We start from the raw sequence: 21,935 nt of genomic DNA, 5'->3' as shown, positions 1-21,935 counted from the left end.
AGTGGTGTGGGATGCACCAGTTAACTGTGATACTGTGTTTAATTACACACATTACAGAGTAAATGGTGCTAAAGTGGTAGTATTCATTAGTATTAACCCACCTTCTTTCTGTCCTGTGTAGAGTAACTGTGTCAGGTAATCCTGCTCCGTATTAGCTCTCTGAACAGAGGACAAAGCAATTTATTTTCACATTTCATATTCAATTGAAAATAAGTGAAAAGGCTGAAAATTTTATACTGAACAACAATGTATTTAATGCCACCTTAAACGTGAACCAGAGTGGATATTTTACTCTTTATCTCCGGGGCTAAAGCCAACTGCTCTAATTAACATGTTATTTTTATGCAGCTAGTCTCACTGGAGTTGGTCAGTGTAGATGGATACGGCCTCAATAACCAGGGAGGCCAGTGTAGGCCAGACATTCATGGGGCACGAGATGCCAGACCTCACTGCTGATTCTCCTGGAGGTGTTGGGGCTTAACTCAACAAAACACGTATGGGTGTTGACAGGGGAAAATCCTTGTGGCAGCATACAAGGGGGAATAGACCATGATTAGCATGGGCTGGTAACTCATTGTAGTGGCATACATGATTTGTGTGTAATTACAGCTGAGTAATGCAAACTGTTAGTGTTCTAAGGTGACAGTGTTTTGCTAAATTTTCTTAATTCAGGTCAGAGTTCATGCAAAATCCAATCTGAAATCTTGGTTTAGAGACAATTCACTCTGAAATCTCAACAATCCAGCATTTATTTTCTCCATATTATAAAAAACTTATTTTCAATTACCTGCTCCAGGTCTCCAGTCACCTCCACCAGTCTGTGTGTTTTCTCCAGGTCTCCAGTCACCTCCACCAGTCTGTGTGTTTTCTCCAGGTCTCCAGTCACCTCCACCAGTCTGTGTGTCTTCTCCAGGTCTCCAGTCACCTCCACCAGTCTGTGTCTCTGCAGGACTGCTACTGTGTAGTGCTGCCTCACGTGGGTTTCACAGTAAGACGCAGTGCAGGTCAGACAGGACTTCACCGCTCTGAGCTTCCTCCCAGTGCAGAAGTCACAGACCACGTCTCCAGGTCCAGCGTAGCAGTGAGCAGGAAGAGCAGGACTGAACCCAGCCTGCTGTAGCTTCTCCACCACTTTAGCCAGCGCTGAGTTTGTGTTTAAGCAAGGACGAGTCTTAAATCTCTTCCTACACTGAGGGCAGGAGTAGCTTCCTGCCTGGGTTGGTCTGTTCCAGTAGGTCTGGATGCAGGTCTTGCAGTAACTGTGTCCACAGGGGATGGAGACTGGCTCCTTCAACATGTCTGTACACACCGAACACCTGAAGTGATCCTCCGTCAGCAGACTGGCTGACAACTCACTGTTATTAACACAAATATAATAATCAGTCTCACTATGATTGATGCACAAAAATGACAAAAACTGCTCAATGATAAAAATACAAAACAAAAACATTGCTGCAGTATCATCTAATTTCACATCTGAATACAACAGTACTAAACTGGGAAATTGTTAAACAAATCCTGTCCACAGTTAATCCCTGGAGAGCAAATTTCATGCTGATTGTATTCAGTTTCCAAGGACAGGTAGAGAAAAGGGAAGTTCTCAAATATTATCCTGGGTTTAAATGTAAAACTGAGACTTGACATTTGCTATGACTGGTGAGAATAGAGTTGAAAAAGCAAGTCTCCTGGTTAACATTAACATGGCTGATTAGTGATTACCATTACATAACAAACATAGTTAAAAATAACTATAAATAATAAAATATGCACATCAAACATTCTCAATGTTCTCAAGCAGGTGTCTCTAACTCCGTAAACTACAAACCAGCACTTTATTACTGATGGTTTGACAAACTGTTGAAACTGTTGAATCATGTTCAAACTAATCATGTTGTTTAGTCGTTTTCATATCAAAATCTCCTTGTGACGCGTGGTGTGGGGCGAAGGACAAGGCACAGAATCCTTGCGTCACTCACGGTCACGTTTTATTAATACAAATATAGTGCAGTCAGCGCACGTAGAAACAACATACACACACAACGTGTTGACTCAGAACAAAGACCAGCACGGGACACTGCGCGAATGCACATTAAATAGACGAATCACATAAGCCCCGAGTGATGACGAGACGAGCCACAGGTGAGACCAATATACACATATAAACCGCACCCACAGAGATCCACAGACGCAGACGACTTGACGTAGACAACGTAAACACACGCCCAAAAGGGAGGAGTCAGGGGCTGTAACGTGACACTCCTATTACTATTTCACATTGGAAAGAAGTCTATACTGAGAAAAAAAGAGACATGATTGTGTTAAACACACCCATTGTTGAAATTAATGGGTCGATCCACAGACTGGTCACTTTTCATAGAGATGCATGATGGAGCTGGTGAGGTCAGTCTGTCCTTGATGACCCTGAGATTAACAGAACAGTTTCAGATTTTACACTCCACCCAGTTACTCACCAACACTGTCAGTTAACTCCCACTGAAATAACAATAACTGTTTATACTTTATATAAATATTATATAAATGTTTATAATATTTATATTTTATATATCCCCCCTGTGCTTACCCTTGGGCATGCTTTACAGCTCGTCTTTCTGTAACCAGGGGTATGGAGGAAGCCCAGTCCCTGATATTTGTATATGTTGTGACAGAAATTATTGATTAGATCATGTTTAGTTATTATAATAGATCATTATGAACTTTATGATTTAGTACATGTCATTTGATTAGGCAATAATGAAGTAGTGTGTTTCAGTGTAATCATGTACTTATATTTAGTTCATATTATGCATGTGTGCTATACTGTGACCCAGGTCAGGGAGAGTGCTGAGGGTAAGAGCACTCTGTTAACTGGTAGTCACTAGGCTACTAGTCTTGGGTCATTCAGCTTTCTCTGTGTTCAACTGATACATCAGTTTCTTCCGCTAACTCTAGGGAAGTCCATATTAGGAGATACACACATGTGAGACAAAGTAGCCTGCTGGGCACCTATGTTTTGGAACATGCTGTGCTAAAGATAACCTGCTTGTTAGAACTGCTGAATTGTGTTTAAGATTGTATATAAGCAGGGGGACTGCCCCCCTGCCTTCAGAGTTGTCATGCTTGAATGAGACTCTCATGTCTGTGCCTGTCTTGTGTCTTTGTCTTATTTATATATATATCAGGGCTCTCAAGCTTAGGGTTCATGTAAGCGTGTGAGAGTTGTTGAGCCGGGGGGGGGGGGGTTGGGGGGGGGGTGGCGACCGTAAGTTGTTGAGGGGGGGGGGGGGGTTGACTTGAGAGCCCTGCCTTAAGTAAAGTTCATTTTAGTTATTTAGTTAATGGTGGTGGCATTTCTTCACAGTCAATGACGAGAAGTAAGTCATGGTGTTGTTTCGTGGGTATCTCCGTTTCATTTACTTAAATTGTCTGTAAATCTGTATGTATGCTAAGTTAGTTCGCATATTGTTTGGATGTATTGTGTAGCCTATGTTTCCCTAACGTGCCTACAATGTGCTGGGTACAATGCCTACATATTTCTGAGTTGCATGTTATTAGTGTATTATCTCGTACAGCACTATCTGCCTCGATGCTGTACGAGAATACTTCGAGTGAAGTTTCGTTTGTCCTCGCGAGATAGACGTTGCATTTGCGCTACCTATTTTGGCCTCTAGATGGCTCCTGAGACTGTAAAATGCTTGCTTCGTAACTGAGCTGTATTTCCAATTAGAAACCGCCAGTGATTTATGTTTGTATTGGTAGTGTAACACAGGCACTTCACTGTTTACACTACAGGCCGTTATTTGTATTTTATAGTGCCTTATTTCTTATTTCTATTTCTTGTTTCCTTTACCCTCTCAGACTGTAAGAAATGTCAACTGATCTCACTTTATTGTGAATGTGAATTCACAATGTGAATCTGTGGTCACTGTAAACCCACATTTTATATGGACCCAAATACATTAGGTCTCTTGGACATAAATATAATGGTTTCCATTAAGCATTTTCAATTAAGCAGAAGGACTACTGTCATGGGCTGGATTCCAATCAGTTTAAACACTCTCAAAAAAAACTCCAGGACACGGATAATTCTTTCCATGAAGTTTAGTGAGAATCTTGTGAAACTGTAACAATTACAATGAGACGTTTCAATCAGCATACACGTCAACATAGCATATGGATGAGCAGCATAGCATGACTACGTAACTAGTTATGCATAAAGATGCTAGCGAACACAGGGTATAACTAGTCTGCATACAAGCAATATATAGGTTGTACTCACAGACAATGCCTTAGCAAGGAGGGAGAGAAAGTTTGAGCTATGGCTGCAGGCAGGATGAACACACAACTGACCATGACAGGTGCATAACAAACGCTACTTCTTACTACCCAGAATACATCTCTGCTTTATCGTCATAGTAACGAAACAACTTAGTTACAAAATCAAACAACTTATCGCTGGGGCATAACACTCCCCGCCTGGGCACTCTAAGGCCCACACTAATGAGAAGATTCAGTCTGTGGGGAAAGAAGCAGAACTACTTCTGTAATAGGGCGTAAGAAAGTTCTCTTAGTTCCATCCTTGATCACTTCCACGTCGATTTTCCGAACCAGCTTGTCCTCTCCTGGAAAGGTTCTCCTGACAATACCCATAGGCCACTGGTTTCTCTTCGCTTCAGCATCCTTCAAAAGCACTACATCCCCTTCTTGGAGACTCGGCCGTTTCTTTTGCCACTTATGTCTGAGCTGCAGCGTCTTAAGGTATTCCCGCCTCCACCTATACCAAAAGGAGTCTGCTAAACCTTGAACTCGCTTCCACTCCTCCCGAAAGAGAGCTGCGTCCTCCATGCTGGCCAGTGGTGGAGGGGGTGAAGTGCCTGTCTTGAGGGTTAGAAGCATCGCTGGGGTGAGAATGAGCGGCGACTCCGGATCTGATGACACTGGGACGAGAGGTCTCGCATTCATGATCGCTGCTACCTCTGCCATGAGGGTAGCCAAGACCTCGTGCGTCAAGGGAAACCTCTTCTGTTCGAGCAGCATGCAGTCCAGTATGCGACGGGCGATGCCAATCATTCGTTCCCAAGCCCCACCCATATGGGACGCGTGGGGTGGGTTGAAAACCCAGGTGCAATTTTGAGTCTCCAAGAATTTCTCCATGCTGTGGAAGTCTGGACTCTGTCTGTCCATGCTCAACTCTCGAGAAGCGCCAACAAAGTTGGTTCCGCAGTCCGAGCGTATCTGCCTTGCAGGCCCCCTGATTGCAAAGAACCTCCTCAAAGCATTGATGAAGCTGCTGGAACTCATTGCTTCGATCAGTTCAATGTGAACTGCTCTTGAGCACATGCACGAGAACATCACGGCCCAGCGTTTGGAGTTGGCGGTTCCTCCTCTCGTGCGGCGTGCAACGATGTCCCACGGTCCAAAGACGTCCACACCTACGTAGGTGAAAGGGGGTGCAACTTGTAGGCGTTCCGCTGGCAGAGTTGCCATCTGCTGGCATTCGGTCTTTCCTCTCAACTTCCTACAAGTGACGCATTTGTAGAGCATACTGCTGATGCGGCGTTTAGCGCCTACCAGCCAGAACCCTGCCACTCGGATGGCACCTTCGGTCATATGCCTCCCTTGGTGTTTCACCGCTTCATGATAATGCAACACAAGCAGGGTTGCAAGATGATGCTGGCCAGGTATGATAATAGGATGACACTCGCTCATGCCCAGTCTCGCTTGCTCGATCCGGCCTCCTACCCTGAGAAGTTGGTCTTGATCCAATGTGGGGTGCAGCTTCCACAGACTGCTGGAAGGTTGGATATTGGTTCCTGAACCAATGCAGGTCAGTTCTTCCGCATAGTACTCACTTTGGACACTCTTCACGATACACGCCTTGGCTCTCAGCAGCTCTTCTTCTGAAGGACGACAAATGTGCCACCCTCGGCATCCATCCTGGGCTGAACGAGCAAAGGAACGTGCCACATGAACGAGACGTGCTATGGCCATAAGAAGAGCTCCGAAGTCGGAAAAGCGTTCAAACCGCTGTGGGCGTATCACATTTCTAACGACGTGTGTGAAGCTTGTGAGCACTTGGGGTCGCACTTCTGAGTCAAGGTCAGGCTCAACCATCTCGTATGTCTCCTGAGAATCAGACAAGCATGAAGCTGCGCTATGAAGAAAGATTGGTCCCTTGAGCCAAGCTGTGCTGCTCAGTAAGGCCGGCGTTGTCGTTCTTGACCTGATGTCAGCTGGGTTGAGGTGCGTTGGGACGTACCTCCACTGACCAAAACAAGGAGATTGGCGGATACGCTGGACTCTGTTGTGCACGTAGACATAGAATCTCCTAGATTGGTTGTAAATGTAGCCTAGCACGACTTTGCTATCTGTGTAGTAGATGATGCTGTCGAACGTGATATCCATCTCCGCGACTATCATCTCAACAATCTCGACCGCAAGCACAGCGGCACAGAGCTCGAGTCTTGGAACGGTCGCTCCAGCTGGAGGAGCTAACTTCGCCTTCCCGAAGACGAATCCGATTCCACTCTGTCCTTGGTGACTCGTTATCCTGATGTAGGCCACAGCTGCTATTGCTTTTGTTGATGCGTCTGCAAAAACACAAAGTTCTCTACTCAACGCACCCGTAGTGGAAAGGGGTGTGTAAGGACGTGGTATCTGCAGACCTTCTAAGTCCCGAAGCGACTGTTTCCATTCAGTCCACTCTACCTCTTTGTCTCTGGGGAGCGGCGCATCCCAGTCTCCTCCTTGCATGGTGAGTTCTCTAAGCATCAACCTCCCGTTGACTGTGATAGGTGCAAGGAACCCCAGAGGGTCATAAAGACTATTCACAGTCGAAAGCACTCCCCTGCGAGTGAACGGCTTCTGATCGTCCTCAATTCGGAACATAAAGGTGTCTGCGAGCATGTTCCAAAGCAATCCGAGACTGCGTTGGATGGGTGTGTCATCTGCAAAGAGACTGAGACTGTCTACTTCCTTAGAGCAATCTTCATGCGGAAATGCTTTGATGACTGCTGGTCTGTTCGATGCGATCTTGTGCAGCCTGAGGTTGGATGCTGCGAGCATCTTCTGAGCCCGTCGAAGAACACTGATCGCTTCTTCTTCTCTGGCAAAAGATTTTAAGGCGTCGTCCACATAGAATTCACGTTCAACAAACCTTCTTGCGTCACTTCCATAATCGGCTTCCGCTTCCCTAGCTGCCCTCCTCAACCCGTACACTGCAACGGCAGGCGAGGGGCTATTGCCAAAGAGGTGAACTCGCATCCTGTAGTCCACGATGTCAGCGTTAGGGTTGTTATCCTTAAACCACAGGAAACGAAGAAAGTCTCGGTGGTCTTCCCGGACAATGAAGCAATGGAACATGTGTTCAATGTCAGCAGTGACCGCTACCTGTTCCTTCCTGAACCTCATGAGAACGCCCAGCAGGCTATTGTTGAGGTCGGGCCCTGTGAGCAGGACATTGTTGAGCGACACTCCTTCACTTGACGCGCTGCTGTCGAAGACCACACGGATCTTATCCGGCTTCCGCGGATGGTACACGCCAAACAAAGGCAGGTACCAGCACTCTTGTCCCGGCCTCAGTGGTGGAGCAACTTCTGCGTGTGCTTTCTTGAGCATCTTTTCCATAAACTTCAAGAAATCCACTTTCATTTGCGGCCGCTTCTCCAGTGAGCGCTGAAGTGAGATGAGGCGGTCAAGAGCCTGCTGTCTATTGTTAGGCAGCTGCCGTCTCGGAGTCCGGAAAGGTAGAGGCGCAACCCAACTATTTGAGCTGTCCTGATAGCATTCGGTCTCCATCAGCTCAAGGAACTCTAAATCCTCTCTGGACGGAGCAAGTCTATGATCGTCAGATGTTTGAGCAAAGACGGTCTACCCCAGGCGGTCTCCAACTGATGAGCTTAAGCTACGCGCAAAGGTAGCCATTGAGTCACGCTGCTGAGAATGTCCCAGATGAAACTTCTCTTTCACACTGACCTTGTTACCGCATGGCTGAAGGTAACTTGTACGTCCATTCTCCAGGATAGCTGTCTTCCAACTCCTTACCTCCATCGATCTGTGCGCACCTCTAAGGCACACGTCACCGACAACAACCCAACCTAGGTCAAGCCTCTGGGCGAATGGTGCATCCCCTGGGCCACTTATCTGCTCGCGGACCTTATGCACCCGCAAGATGTCTCTGCCCAGCAACAAGAGTATCTTGGCCTCTGGGTCCAAAGGTGGTATCTTCTTGGCGATACGTTTAAGATGAGGATGATGATAGGCGGCGTCTGGCGTAGGAATTTCTGTACGGACATTGGGAATTTGGTTGCACTCGAGGAGCGTAGGCAGTGGAATACTCACTCCCTCACTCACTGATTCTACAGTGAAGCCTCGAGCTCTTCTCCCTTCCATCTCAGTCAAGCCTGCACACGTCGTGAGCGTGTACGAGAAAGAGCATGCAGATATCTGGAAGGTGTCAAATAACTCTGACCGTACGAGTGATCGGTTACTCTGCTCATCCAGTATAGCGTACATTCTCTTGGCCTTCTCTTTGCATCCATTCGGGAACACGCTAACCAAACAAATCTTGGCACATGTTCTAGCACTCAAGCCTTCTCCACATACCTGCGTGCACGAAGACTTGACTTCTTGACTCTCTGCTTCATCTTGCTCCCCGCCGTCCGCTGTATAGGGGGTAGAAGACTTAGGCTTCTGAGTGAAGGGCTTAGGGTGCAGTGCTGAAGCATGAGTGGTGCTCCCACACTCTGTGCATTCTACCTCCGCCTCACAATTCTTGGCGAGATGTTCTGTGGATGAGCAACAGCGAAAGCAGATGTAGTGATCTCTCAAGAGCTGTTTGCGTTCCTCAATGCTTTTCTCTCGGAAGCCCCTGCATTTCTTCAGAGGGTGCGGCTTCCTATGCAGAGGACAGAGTTTGTTTGGATCAATTCGCTCTCTGAGCTCAGACTTGGCTGTCGCTGAAACTTGCGTTTTCTGTGTGTACACAGACGTCTTTGTAGGCCTCTCCCAGTTGCCCTTCTTCTCAGTCGAAGCCTGCACGAAGAAGCTAAAACTTGGATCTGTGCGAGCCTTTGCTTCCATGGAGATGAAATCCACTAGCGCAGAAAACGGTGGGAAACTGACCATGTTTTCACGCTTGTATTTCGTCCCGTAGTACAGCCATTTTTCCTGGAGGTTGTATGGGAGTTTCTCTATAATAGGCCTAATTCCCCTTGAAGTGTCCAAATAAAGCAAACCTGCTAAATATCCATCCTGCTTGGCGGCTTGTAGCTCCGCTAAAAGGTCGGCCAAATCCCTAAGCTTCTTGGGATCTTTCGCCGTGACCTTCGGAAAGCTTTCTAATTTGCTGAAGAGAGCCTGTTCAACGGCTTCAGGCGAACCGTACATCTCGTCAAGGCGCTCCCATGCCATACGCAGGCCAATTGGCGGACTCCCGATGTTAACCGTCCTAATCCTCCTTACCTGTTCTGCTGATTCCTTTCCTAGGTACTTTATCAGAAGGTCGAGCTCTTCTGCAGCGTGCAGCTCTAACTCACTGATAGCGTTTTGGAATGACCCCTTCCAGGCCCAGTAGTTCACGGGCTGGTCATCGTATTTGGTGAGACCTGAAGTCACCAGCTGGTTGCGGGCTAGATACCTAATGAAGTCTGCTGTAGTCGTAGAACGGTCCTGGCTAGCTCCGTATTGCGTCCTCTGGAATAGTGGATCAAACGGAATCGAAGGCTCTTTTTTGAAACGGCGTTATGGAGAAGCTCCACAAAGCTGCGGTGCTGGAGCGGAGTAGAGAAACGGTTGGGGAGGTGCTCCGCTTGCATGCGAACCTTGACGCACCTGGTGTGCAGTAACAGCTTCAGAGGCGGCGGCTTGGTTCCCCATGAACACCTGCGTCGCCGAAGGCATAGCGTTGGCCATACCCGAGCAAGCAGAATGAGAAGAGGGTGAAACGGCATCGTATTCTGCTGCGGCGAATGCATCCTCCCTACGCGAGCTGGCTTGGTCGGCTACGAATGCGGCGGTGCGTTGGTCTTTAACAGCTTGATAGGGCACACTTTTAATCTCGCTTCGTACTTCAAACCCCATATCTTGCAAACCGGCTGCCAAAGTGTTCGCTTCTGCTATAGCAGCATCTTTCTCTTTCTCCTCGTTCAATGCTTCTAGGTTAGCTTGTATGCGTGCTTGCTCTACCTTAAGCTGGATTTCCCTTTCTGCATGTGCTGCTCTAGCTTGCGCCGCCTCGGCTTTAGCCTGTGCCATTGCCACAGCCATGCTCACCGTTGTTCTAGACGACTTAGTGGATGAGCGGCTGCTCGTTGAGCGTGCTGACTCAGACCGATCATCTCTAGCTTGTTTACTACTGTCGCTGCGTTGTGACATCCCGATGGTTGCGCTAATCGTTATCGAGAGGAGCGGGCTAACGTGAAGCTGTCTGGAAGCTGAAGGTTAGTCGCGTATTTCTGATACTAATTAGCTCCACGCTATGGCTATCCTCGCGTCCCTCGTAGCTGTATTGCTGTCTTTTCACTGTCATGGGCTGGATTCCAATCAGTTTAAACACTCTCAAAAAAAACTCCAGGACACAGATAATTCTTTCCATGAAGTTTAGTGAGAATCTTGTGAAACTGTAACAATTACAACGAGACGTTTCAATCAGCATACACGTCAACATAGCATATGGATGAGCAGCATAGCATGACTACGTAACTAGTTATGCATAAAGATGCTAGCGAACACAGGGTATAACTAGTTTGCATACAAGCAATATATAGGTTGTACTCACAGACAATGCCTTAGCAAGGAGGGAGAGAAAGTTTGAGCTATGGCTGCAGGCAGGATGAACACACAACTGACCATGACAGGTGCATAACAAACGCTACTTCTTACTACCCAGAATACATCTCTGCTTTATCGTCATAGTAACGAAACAACTTAGTTACAAAATCAAACAACTTATCGCTGGGGCATAACAACTACAATAATGAAGTAGTGTGTTTCAGTGTAATCATGTACTTATATTTAGTTCATATTATGCATGTGTGCTATACTGTGACCCAGGTCAGGGAGAGTGCTGAGGGTAAGAGCACTCTGTTAACTGGTAGTCACTAGGCTACTAGTCTTGGGTCATTTAGCTTTCTCTGTGTTCAACTGATGCATCAGTTGCTTCTGCTAACTCTAGGGAAGTCCATATTAGGAGATACACACATGTGAGACAAAGTAGCCTGCTGGACGCCTATGTTTTGGAACATGCTGTGCTAAAGATAACCTGCTTGTTAGAACTTCTGAATTGTGTTTAAGATTGTATATAAGCAAGGGGACTGCCCCCCTGCCTTCACATTGGAAAGGAGTGCATACTGAGAAAAAGAGACATGATTGTGTTAAACACACCCATTGTTGAAATTAATGGGTCGATCCACTGACTGGTCACTTTTCATAGAGATGCATGATGGAGCTGGTGAGGTCAGTCTGTCCTGGATCAACCTGAGATTAACAGAAGAGTTTCAGGTTTTACACTCCACCCAGTTACTCACCAATACTGCCAGTTAACTTCCACTGAAATAACAATAAATGATTTACTACATCATCATTGATCTGTCTTGAATTTGTCATAATTAATGAACAAAGAAGAAAATCATGTTTAAAGTAAACATACACGTTGCTGAACTTAATGGGAGCTGGAGATGCTGTTTCTAGCTTCATCCTGTGTGGACAAAAACAAAATGAGAGAGAGGTGGACCCAAGTGCCGGCTGGAGCTGAAACAACAGCGATGATATAAGTCAGCGCAAGAGTAACACAGTGGTAGAAACACCAACACAAAACAACGCGGAAAACTCAACGCTAAAAATTAAACTCGACCATAAAAACACAGGAGAAAAGAGAACACAAAACAATGCAGAAAACTCAATGTGTGCAAAGCAAAACTCAACCGTAGAGAGACGGAAGAAAAATAATAAAGGCAACTCAAAAGACGCGGAAAAACACAACGTGTAAAAATTTAACCAAGGATGCCAGGGGAAGTAATTGGTAGCAGGCAAACACTGCAACAAACAAAAACCCTTCCCAAAACAAAAGTATAACGGATAGGAAATGTAACAGGTGGAGGAAAACTTGAGATGGGCTAGGGAACGGTGCAGGAGATACAGACTCGAACAGGGTTGCAGCGGTAACCGGTTTCACTGTATACCACGGTATTAAAATGCAGTTATCATACCGTGTGCGTTTGCTTATTACTGATAAAAGGCAAGCCAGCGGAGATACTCTCCCGCGCATGCGCAACTCCGCTCCGGTTCAGCTACTCAGCACACAGTGGTGAGAATGGCAGAAAGTGCATCAGACTTAATACATTTTTTAACAAAAAAAAAAGGCTAAACTAAAATCAGCGGCGAAAATGATGTAATCGCGGTGGTTCTGCCCGTGCGCGAGGTCGTGCACCTCTCGAATTTTGTAACTTCAGCGCAATGAACAAAGTCATGTTTGCAGGGTTCATACACCTTTACAAGGTGGAAATCAAGCACTTGTACGTCAATTTCAAGTTCCATTTCAATATTTCGCAGCACGTTAAACTTATATTCCAACTTGGCAGTAAAACGGACGTTTACAAAAGTTGTTGATCAGACACTGACCCGGGCTCAGTTTATCAGATATTAAATAATTTAAACTTAAATAATTGTAGGCCTACTGAAATCCATGATTTAGGTTTCTCTAATTTTGCAGTGTACAGCTTATTTTTTTTAAAAGGAGACATTTTGTATACAATATGTAACGCAGCTCGCGCTGCGGAGCGAGGAGGCGGACACAAACGCTGAGGAGAGCGAGATTTAATAAAGGGAATACCAAACTCGGGGTCAAACAGAAAGACGTAGGTCAAATCCGATAGGGAGTCTGAACATGGAACACTGAGCGACATAACTGAACACTAGGAAATGAAACACGGGTAAAACGCAAAACGACGCAACAAACAGAATATACAGGGCAACTGGGCAGCAAACTAGAAGTACTCACGAGAACAGGAAAACGGGCTGGATACAGAAACAAAGCACAGAATGAACAAAACAACAGATAACCAGACCGGGGAATTACAGGGACTAATATACATGAAACTAAACTAGGAACAGGTGATGGCAATGACACAGGGGCGTGGTAATAAAAGGGAAACACGGAGACAAACGAGCAGGGCGGGATAAACAGGTAAGGAACACAGACACAAGGGAATCTGTAGTGACAGCTAAGGGAGGGGGGTGCGGCCATATGTGACACAATAGTTCCAGGTTTCTACAATAAATAGTTCACTGAACAAAAAAAACTTTTGTTGTAATTTCTTTAGAGGCAGTGTATCTTTTAATAATATATGTAACAAACTGTGATACCGTGATAATCGTGATACCGCGGTATTTTCTGAGACGGTTATCATACCGTGAAAATCTCATACTGTTGCAACCCTAGACTCGAATAAGTGACAGTATAAGAAGAGAGAGATAAAGAGAGAAAGGTAGCGAGACACCTTGCAATGTAACCCAACGAAAGCAGAGATGGGCCGAAAGCGAAGGGCTGATTGTGTCTACTCCGCCTGGTGCTGACTCATGAGCCCCCTCCTGTGGTAGCCGGAGGAGCCGCAACCGAGCCAGCCCCGACAGAGCCTCCCTCTAGGCCCAAGACCCTGCAGGGCCCAGGGCGGAAGTCGCAGATAAGGGAACGATCTAGGATGCGGGAGGCAGGGTCCCACGAGCACTCCTCGTGCCCATAACCCTTTCAATCAATGAGGTTCTGGTCCCGACCCGACACGGCGAAGATCCAGGAGGCGATTAACGGTATAAGCAGGGGCCCCATCAATCATGGGGGGGCCAGCGGCACAGGGGCGAGGGGCATACTGCACAAACCAGGTGGAGACACGAAAAATGGAACACTGGATAGACCCGCACAGAAGGAGGGAGCAACAAGCAGAAGGTAACAGGATTAATACGTTTATCGACCTTGAAAGGGCCCAAATATCAAGGGGCCAGCTTTTTAGTCCCACCACGGACCGGCAGGTTCTTAGCGGAAAGTCAAACCTGCTGCCCAGGACGAAAGGACAGGGCTGGGAGATAGTGTTTATCTGCACTACGGCAATAGCCAGCAGACACTGAGAGTAAAGCCTTACAGGCTTTTCGCCAGGCCAACCGGCACCGATGCACTAAGACCCGAGCTCCTGGGACAGCTACATCCTCCTCCTGGTCGGCGAACATAGGAGGGGCATAGCCATAAAGGCAGTCAAAGGGTAACATCCAGAGAGTGCCACAGGCTGTTGTGGACGTACTCAGCCCAGAGAAGTTGGTCAGACCAGGAGGAGGGATTGGTGGAAGCCAGACACCGGACGTCTGTTCCAGATCTTGGTTGGTCCACTCGGTTTGGCCATTAGTTTGGGGATGAAAGCCTGAGGAACAGCTGGCCTTGGCACCCAGGAGACTCAGGAAGCCCCCCCACCCCCCAAAAAGGCAGTGTCACAGGCCGAGAGGAGTTTAGGTAAGGCTAAAAACCTGGCAGTTTTGGAGAAATGGTCGACAATAACCAGAATAATGGTGTTACCTCGAGAGGGAGGTTAGCCAGTGACAAAATCCACAGCTACATGCGTCCATGGTCTGGACGGGATAGGGAGAGGACACAACAGCCAGGCGGGCTTGGAATGAGACACTTTGTTTTTTGCGCAAGTCCCGCAGGCCAAAACAAAACTGCACACCTCCTGGTCCATCCCAGGCCACCAAAATCTCCTGTGCAGGAGCTTTAGAGTATGGTGAACCCCAGGATGGGCTGTGAAAGGTGAGTCATGCCCCCATTCCATGACTTTCTTCCTTAAATTAGGGTGGACATACAAGCGACCAGGAGGCGTACCGCTAGGCCTGGGGTCACTGGTGTGCTCGTTTAACCTCTGTTTCGATATCCCATTGTATGGGTGCTACAATCTTAGACAGGTATGACAGTACTGGGCTCGGAAATGTCAGGGGGTGTCTCCCACTGACGGGAAAGGGCATCAGGTTTTACATTCTTGGTGCCAGGCCTATAAGAGAGAGTGAAGTCGAACTGCCCAAAGAATAAGGACCATCTAGCCTGCCTGGGGTTAAGACGTTTGGCCTGCTGGAGGTAAGCCAGGTTCTTGTGATCCGTACATACAAGGAATGGATGTTTGGCCCCCTCCAGCCAGTGCCTCCATTCCTCCAGTGCCAACTTAACAGCCAGCAGTTCACCAGCCACCGCCTGAATTTTAGACGGGCCCATGGCCAAGGTGTTCTGGGCTATACGATATCCCAAATATCCTACTTCTTGGACATAGAAGAGTGATTTTTCTAGCTTAACATACAGATGGCAGTGGAAATTCCTCAAGACAAGTTAAAATGAGGCTCAGTAGTGTTTGTGGCCTCCACATGCCTATATGACACAACAACCAGATGTTCTCCTGAGGAATCGCCTCTCAGACCTGGATTAATCCTGGACAGTCTGTGGTGCAACATGGCGTTGGTGGATGATGTCCCAAATGTGTTTGATTGGATTCAGGTCTGGGGAACAGGCCAGTCCATAGCATCAATGCCTTCATCATGCAGGAACTGCTCACACACTTCAGCCACATGAGGCCTAGCATTGTCATGCATCAGAAGGAACCCAGGGCTCACTGCACCAGCTTATGGTCTCACAATGGGTCTGAGGAGCTCATCCCCGTACCTAATGGCAGTCAGTGTACCTCTGGCAAGCACATGGAGGTCTGTGCGGCCCTACAAAGAAATGCCTCCCCACATCATTACTGACCCACTGCCAAACTGGTCATGCTGGAGGATGTTGCAGGCAGCAGAACATTTTCCATGGCTTCTCCAGACTCTGTCATGTGTTCAGTGTGAACCTGCTCTCATCTGTGAAGAGCACAGGGCGCCAATGGTGAATCTGCCAATCTTGGTGTTCTCTGGCAAAAGCCAATCACACAGTGTTGGGCTGTAAGCACAAGCACCACTTGAGGATGTCGGGCCCTCATACCACCCTCATGGAGTCTGTTTCTGACAGCTTGAGCAGAAACATGGATATTAGTGGCCTGCTGGAGGTCGGGATCTGGCACAGCTTTTCCTGTTCCTCCTTGCACAAAGGAGGAGGCCCTCTCCATGTCTCCTGCTGTACTGGCCTGTCTCCTGGTATCTGCTCCATATTCTGGACACTGTGCTGACAGACACAGCAAACATTCTTGCCACAGCTTGTATTGATGTGAAACTCCAATCCATACTCAGCACAGATGTTTCTGAATACTATGCTAGACACAGAAACATGTGCACTCTGCCTACCAGCATCTAGTTATGTTATGTGCTGGATCATCTCAGGAGCATTTTGAGCATCCTGCATCTGGGGTCCTGCCTCCTGTGGAAGATCCCAGCCTCTATTGTGAAAGTCTATTCTATACACCTCTGTGCTGTGTTTTAGTCCCGAGTCCTGCCTTTACCAACCAGCGCTAGTTTCATTTTCTTTGTCAGTGGTACATGCTGTGGAGGGGTTAATACACCAATCATGGCAGCTGCTTCTCCTCATTTGTCTTCCCTTCAGGAGACTCTGATGCTCAATAGCACCAGCCCCCTTCCTTAGAATACTGCCTCAAAGTGCTGGATTTGGGGTTACACCCTCAGTGTGTTGTGAGGAGTGTCCTTGTCTTTGTCAGTGTCTTCCATCTCCTCCTTTGGCCAGGTTATTATTCTAGCTGGGTATCTGATGTGCTTTGAGCAAAGAACAAAGCACTCAGAGTTGCATGTTTGTATGTTGTAATACATTTCTGTCTCAGCTTCAGCTCCCTGATCCTGGTCAAGAATGTGTTGATAGATCTGGGAATTGATGGTGATGGAGTCATCAACAAGCATCCAGGTCCAGAGGCAGAAAAGCAGGTCTAGACCTTCACATTTCCCCCACCATGCTTCACTGTTGGGAGGAGGTTCGTCTCTTTATATGTAGTATTTTCTTTTCTGCAAACATGGCTCCTGTGGTTGTGGCCACATTCAAATTTGGACTAATGTTTCCAGAGAATGGACTTCCAGAATGCTTCTGGTTTGTCCAAGTTGAAATGGGCAACTTTGGGCTTTCTTAAGAGCAGTCTTCCTTCTAGTAACTCTCCCATGAATGCCATGTCTGTTGATGCATGTACATTTATCCCAGATGCTACCAGAGAGGTCTGCAGCTGCAAGGTCGGTTGGCCTTTACCTGAATTAATATTTTTCTGGTGCTTATTGGTGTAACTTTTGATGGTCATTTGTAAATAATTATAATTAAGCATAAGTGTAACGATTCAAGGGGCGGATGTGACGCAAACGCAGGTATGTAATAAATCTATTAAATAAAAGGACATGACACTAAACACAGGAAAGCTAATAAACAAGGTGGTAAGTAAACAAGGGGAACCATACAAGCAACTAAACAGCTAATAGAACAATAAGGAAGCTATCGAACACATAGTATACTCAAACATACATAAGCACAGTAAACACACGCTACAGACAGGAACATCTATACAACATGTTATAGACTAACCAATGGAAACCAATGGTTATAGACTACAACACTAAGGAAAAATAAGCGGGAACTAGACAGGACAGGACAACGTTAACTAAATAAGAACACGCAACGGACACTAAAGAACTGAACCAGGAAGCAGAGGAAACGGGAAGCGTAAGGCACAGGGCTAGCATAGACCACTAAACAGGATAAAACAGCGAACTAACATCGAGAGCAGGGCAAGGTGTAACCACAAACACACTACTTTAAACAGGGACAGAATACGCAGAGGGGGAGGCAGGGCAACGAGAACACATATACACATATAAACAGAGGAGACCAGGCAAAGAACATGAGCATTAGAACGAATATAAGTGAGCAGGAAAGACCAAGGAAAACACTGCGGGATTCACTTACAAACAATGACCGACACGAAGGACTGAAACAGAAGGGAAGATATACTCTGAAACAGGGGAGCATAACGAGACTCAGGTGTGTGCACTAACAACAAGGGCGTGACAGACAGAGGGAGAAACATTGGGAACGGGGAAGCTAGGCGGGACCAAGGAGGAGGGAGGGGCTGGACGTGACAATAAGTATAAAAAAGTAAAACAATAAATACACACCTAATAAGTTCCTGTATTTCCCCTTTCAGAAGAAGATCATGCTGAATAGATTCCATTATCTGCAGTCTATGGTCTAGCCGAATCAAAGAATCACAAGTAAACTCAAACCTGTGAATAAAAAACAATAAGTCAGTGAGCTGGAGAAGCAACTTACTTTGAATAAAAAACCATGGATTATGGATATTGGAATTATGGATACATTTTTTGGAATAAACACAACGAGAGGTTTTATGTTGTTTGAATGAAACCTGTTCTCAGGGAAAATGACTGTATGAACATCCAACATGGCGCCACGGCCGGCGACTCAGAAGCTCAGGGGTCCTTGTTTTTTGTCTGTGCCGCCACAGGTGAAACCAACGCATTCACATACAGCACAGAGGATCTCCTCAGCATCAAACTGAGGTGCAGGCTTGTGAAACGTGGCAGAGCGCTCGTGAAACTCCATCTGCGCGGCTTACGCACAGTGCTATCCAGCATCCACATGGGCCACTTCCGCTCACTAAGCAGCAAAATGGATGAACTTTCACCAGGACTGAGCCAGTCCTGGATAGCGTACTGCAGCTTGCTGGCTGCCACCTCCACAGTACGGACTTTGTCGCGGAGACCTTGGGGAAGCATAGATGTGGCGGTATCTATTTCTATATAAACTGCAGCTGGTGTACAGACGTTACAGGGTTCAGGAAAACATGCGGTCCTGATCTGGAGTTCTATTGCGGGAGTTCCCCTCTGTGGTGTTCGTCGGAGTACATTCCTCCAAGAGTGTGCGTGCACAAGGCACTCCGCACTCTCACAGATCAGATCACCAGTGCGGAGCACAAATACACAGACTCTGTTTTCAGTGGAAAACATTGTGCCTTGTGCCAGTCCCTGAGGTAGGGAGGCCGGTAGGTGTGAAGGACCACAGACCAGTGGCTTTGACCACAGTTATTATGAAGACATTTGAGAGGCTTTTGCTCCTGATTCTCAGGCCAGTGCTGCAGGCTGTGGATCCGTTACAGTTTGCATATTAGGAGAACATGGGCGTGGATGATGCAGTACTCATTCTTGAATGGGACAGGGGGTTACGTGAGGGTCATGTTTTTTACCAGCACCTTTAACACAATCAGGTGTCAGATTCTGAAGGAGCAGCTGGAGAGGATGTGAGTGGATTCTATGTTGATAACATGGATTTACAATTACACTGTAATTTTTTTTTACAGATATTTACTGTAAATACAGTATTTTTGTATTTTTCATAAAAAGAGAATATACCTGTAAAATACAGGAAAATGACTTTTTTAAAGAAAACTCCTAAATTACAAGAATTTCTTGTTTTATAACAGGATTATATATTTTTTAAGGGTCTTGAGTGTTAATTTAGTAGTTATCAGTGTAAAAATGCAGTTTTCAGTGTAAAAACACAGAACCATAAAGTTGTTTTACTTTTTTCCTTCTCTGTGTGTTTATATTAAAATGCAAAATATTGTTTTTTTTTACATGTTTGCTGTAAATTAAGTAATAAATCAATTAGAAAACTTAACAAAAATTTATTTAACGGAACTGTCCTATACAATTACTTTCAATACAGTGTAATAAACTGCAATGCCTATTGTAAATTCACAGTAATTTGGCACAAAGACATAAGGCGTTTTTTCAGAAAGGCCCATAAGATAACCTGTTAAAACTTTGCAATACATAGCAATAAGTTTGTGGAGGGGGAGGTCAGAGAAAGAGAGAGAGAGAGAGAGAGAGAGAGAGAGAGAGAGAGAGAGAGAGAGAGAGAGACAGACTGTGTGTGTGTTGTGGGGCTGGAGAGAGAGAGAGAGAGAGAGAGAGACTGTGTGTGTGTGGTTGGTCAGGAGAGAGCGGAGAATGAGAGAGAGAGAGAGAGAGAGAGAGAAGAGATCGATCCATCCATCCATCAGGAAACAGATCAGCAAACAGTGTGGTGATTGGACAGAATCGTGGTTGCCGGGGCAGTTGCGTGGTCTGTTCAGCCAATGAATGCCGAGAATCACTAGTTTGAATTTGAGCGCCAGTTGCCTGGAGACGTTACGTTCAGTTATTCACAGAATCACAGGTAAAAGCGAGCCCGACTGAAGCACTGAAGCACAGAAGCACCAGTTCACGCCAAGTGTCTGTGTTCAATATCAACTGAAGGTACGTCTTAGTTAAATTTTTCAAAAATCGCTGCTTTGCTGGGAATGTTTAGTTATTTTATTATGATTAGCATTCTGACGACAAGTTGATGTCTGACATGTGTTAATAGTTTTAACCAGTTTATTTTAATCTGTTCATGGTGTTTTTTATCACATTATTTAATGGTTTATTTTCACGCGCAATCTTAACGTCTTCACGTTCTCCCATGTTTCGCCATAGAATTACAAGAGTTAGTTTGTATTTGTTAACGTAATACAAGAGAACTGTTCAGTCAGACAGCTATTTATAGACAGCTATTTGTTGTGAAACGAAGTAGTTACAATTTCAAGCATTTTCAAGTACTTTAGCCTATATTCCAGCACTTTTCAAACTTGAAACACAAAGCAACATTAAAATTCATCAGGTAAATGTTCATTCCCCTGTTTTTGAGGGGTGTTTCTTTGTACTACCACATATCGTTTCGGAGAACACTGCACAGAACGTGATGCGGCAAGTATAAACGCTTCCGCCATTCGTGGAGGTTCTCGCGAAAGTATAAACATAGTTAGTCCAGAAAAAAATGAGCACAGCCAGGCCAAGTGTTTAATCAACTTGAAATAAATACTTTTAATGTCTTTTTAGGTTGTACAGACAAACAGCATTTTACAGAGTATACCTTACTTTTAGAAAAAACTGCAGGTTTTTGTGCTTTTATGTTGGCTATGTTGCTTCTGTGATGCTGAGCTCTAGCCAGTGTTCTCAAGTCTCACGCATTGAGCGTCTTCACACGCCACACTTCCAATTTCACACGGCGGAAAAAAAAAAAATCTAGTTTATTTACCTCTGATCCATATCCATGTCGCCCTCCACTGGCGATCGATCGCGATATACAACGTATACACCCCCCCGCTCAACAACATACGTTCGCCACCCCCGCTCAACAACTTACGTTCACCACCGACTCTCACACTCTGAAATGAATTCTAAACTTGAGAGCCCTGGCTCTAGCTGTGACTAGGCGCCCGGAGCAGCGCGGTCGGCGTACTCCCCATACGGGCCGCCTGGGGAGACCCCTTCAGTCTCCATGCTCTCCTCGTCCTCACTCCGGGTTCTCTCCATGAACTGCTCTGGGCTGCCACCCCGGGAGCACTCCATCTTCACCTCTCCGGAGCGTTCGGAGGACGGACTCGCCTCCGGTCTCCAACTCCCCTTCACGGTCCCCGCAGAACACTCTGAGGGGGGCGGACTACCGTCCTCCCCTGAGTACAGTTCGCTGTCCGTGCACTCAGAAACGCCTGAGTGCACGGACAGAGGACGATCTTCCTCTTCCTCCTCACCGTAGTCAGAGGGGTATGCGGAGCGCTCCGACGGCGGGTAGTCATCGTCGTCGTCCTCCTCCCCCTCCTCAACGATGGAAGCGGGACCTACAGGCGGAGGGAGGTAGTCCTCTTCCTCGGACTCCTCCTCCTCTCCCCCGTAGTCCACAGTGGACACGTCGTCCAGCGATGGGGGGTAGGCCTCCTCCCCTTCCCCACCGTAGTCAACAGTGGAGGCTTCGCCTATCGACGGAGGATATGCCTCCTCCTCCTCGTCCTGCTCCTCCTCCTCCTCTGAGTCCTCCTCCCCAAACTCGTTCTCCGGGGTGGACTCAACAGCTCCGTAAACACTGGAGTCCACCCCTGGCGGTGAGCGAGAGCGAGATGGAGGGGAGT

At 46.6% G+C, this 21,935-nt stretch overlaps 1 protein-coding gene across 16 annotated transcripts in view; it reads right to left on the bottom strand.

Annotated features, from left to right (window-relative positions):
- Nucleotides 1-21,935, bottom strand: part of LOC143521618 (uncharacterized) — a 316,853-nt gene that overhangs the window by 213,891 nt on the left and 81,027 nt on the right. The window contains exons 5-11 of one of the 16 annotated variants that reach the window (XM_077014795.1): nt 18,106-18,213; nt 11,645-11,692; nt 11,380-11,472; nt 2,582-2,641; nt 2,329-2,421; nt 788-1,355; nt 102-159 (exon numbers count right to left, since the gene is read on the bottom strand). The exons of 14 other annotated variants lie outside the window; for them this stretch is intronic. In XM_077014795.1, coding sequence (XP_076870910.1) covers nt 102-159; nt 788-1,355; nt 2,329-2,421; nt 2,582-2,641; nt 11,380-11,472; nt 11,645-11,692; nt 18,106-18,213 — 1,028 coding nt within the window. The remainder of the gene's footprint in view (nt 1-101; nt 160-787; nt 1,356-2,328; nt 2,422-2,581; nt 2,642-11,379; nt 11,473-11,644; nt 11,693-18,105; nt 18,214-21,935) is intronic. One more of the 16 variants, XM_077014805.1, reaches the window with a different exon arrangement.

The sequence above is a fragment of the Brachyhypopomus gauderio genome, chromosome 1 (assembly GCF_052324685.1).
Source record: "Brachyhypopomus gauderio isolate BG-103 chromosome 1, BGAUD_0.2, whole genome shotgun sequence".
Taxonomy (NCBI): domain Eukaryota; kingdom Metazoa; phylum Chordata; class Actinopteri; order Gymnotiformes; family Hypopomidae; genus Brachyhypopomus; species Brachyhypopomus gauderio.
This window is presented reverse-complemented; position numbering and strand designations above follow the sequence as displayed.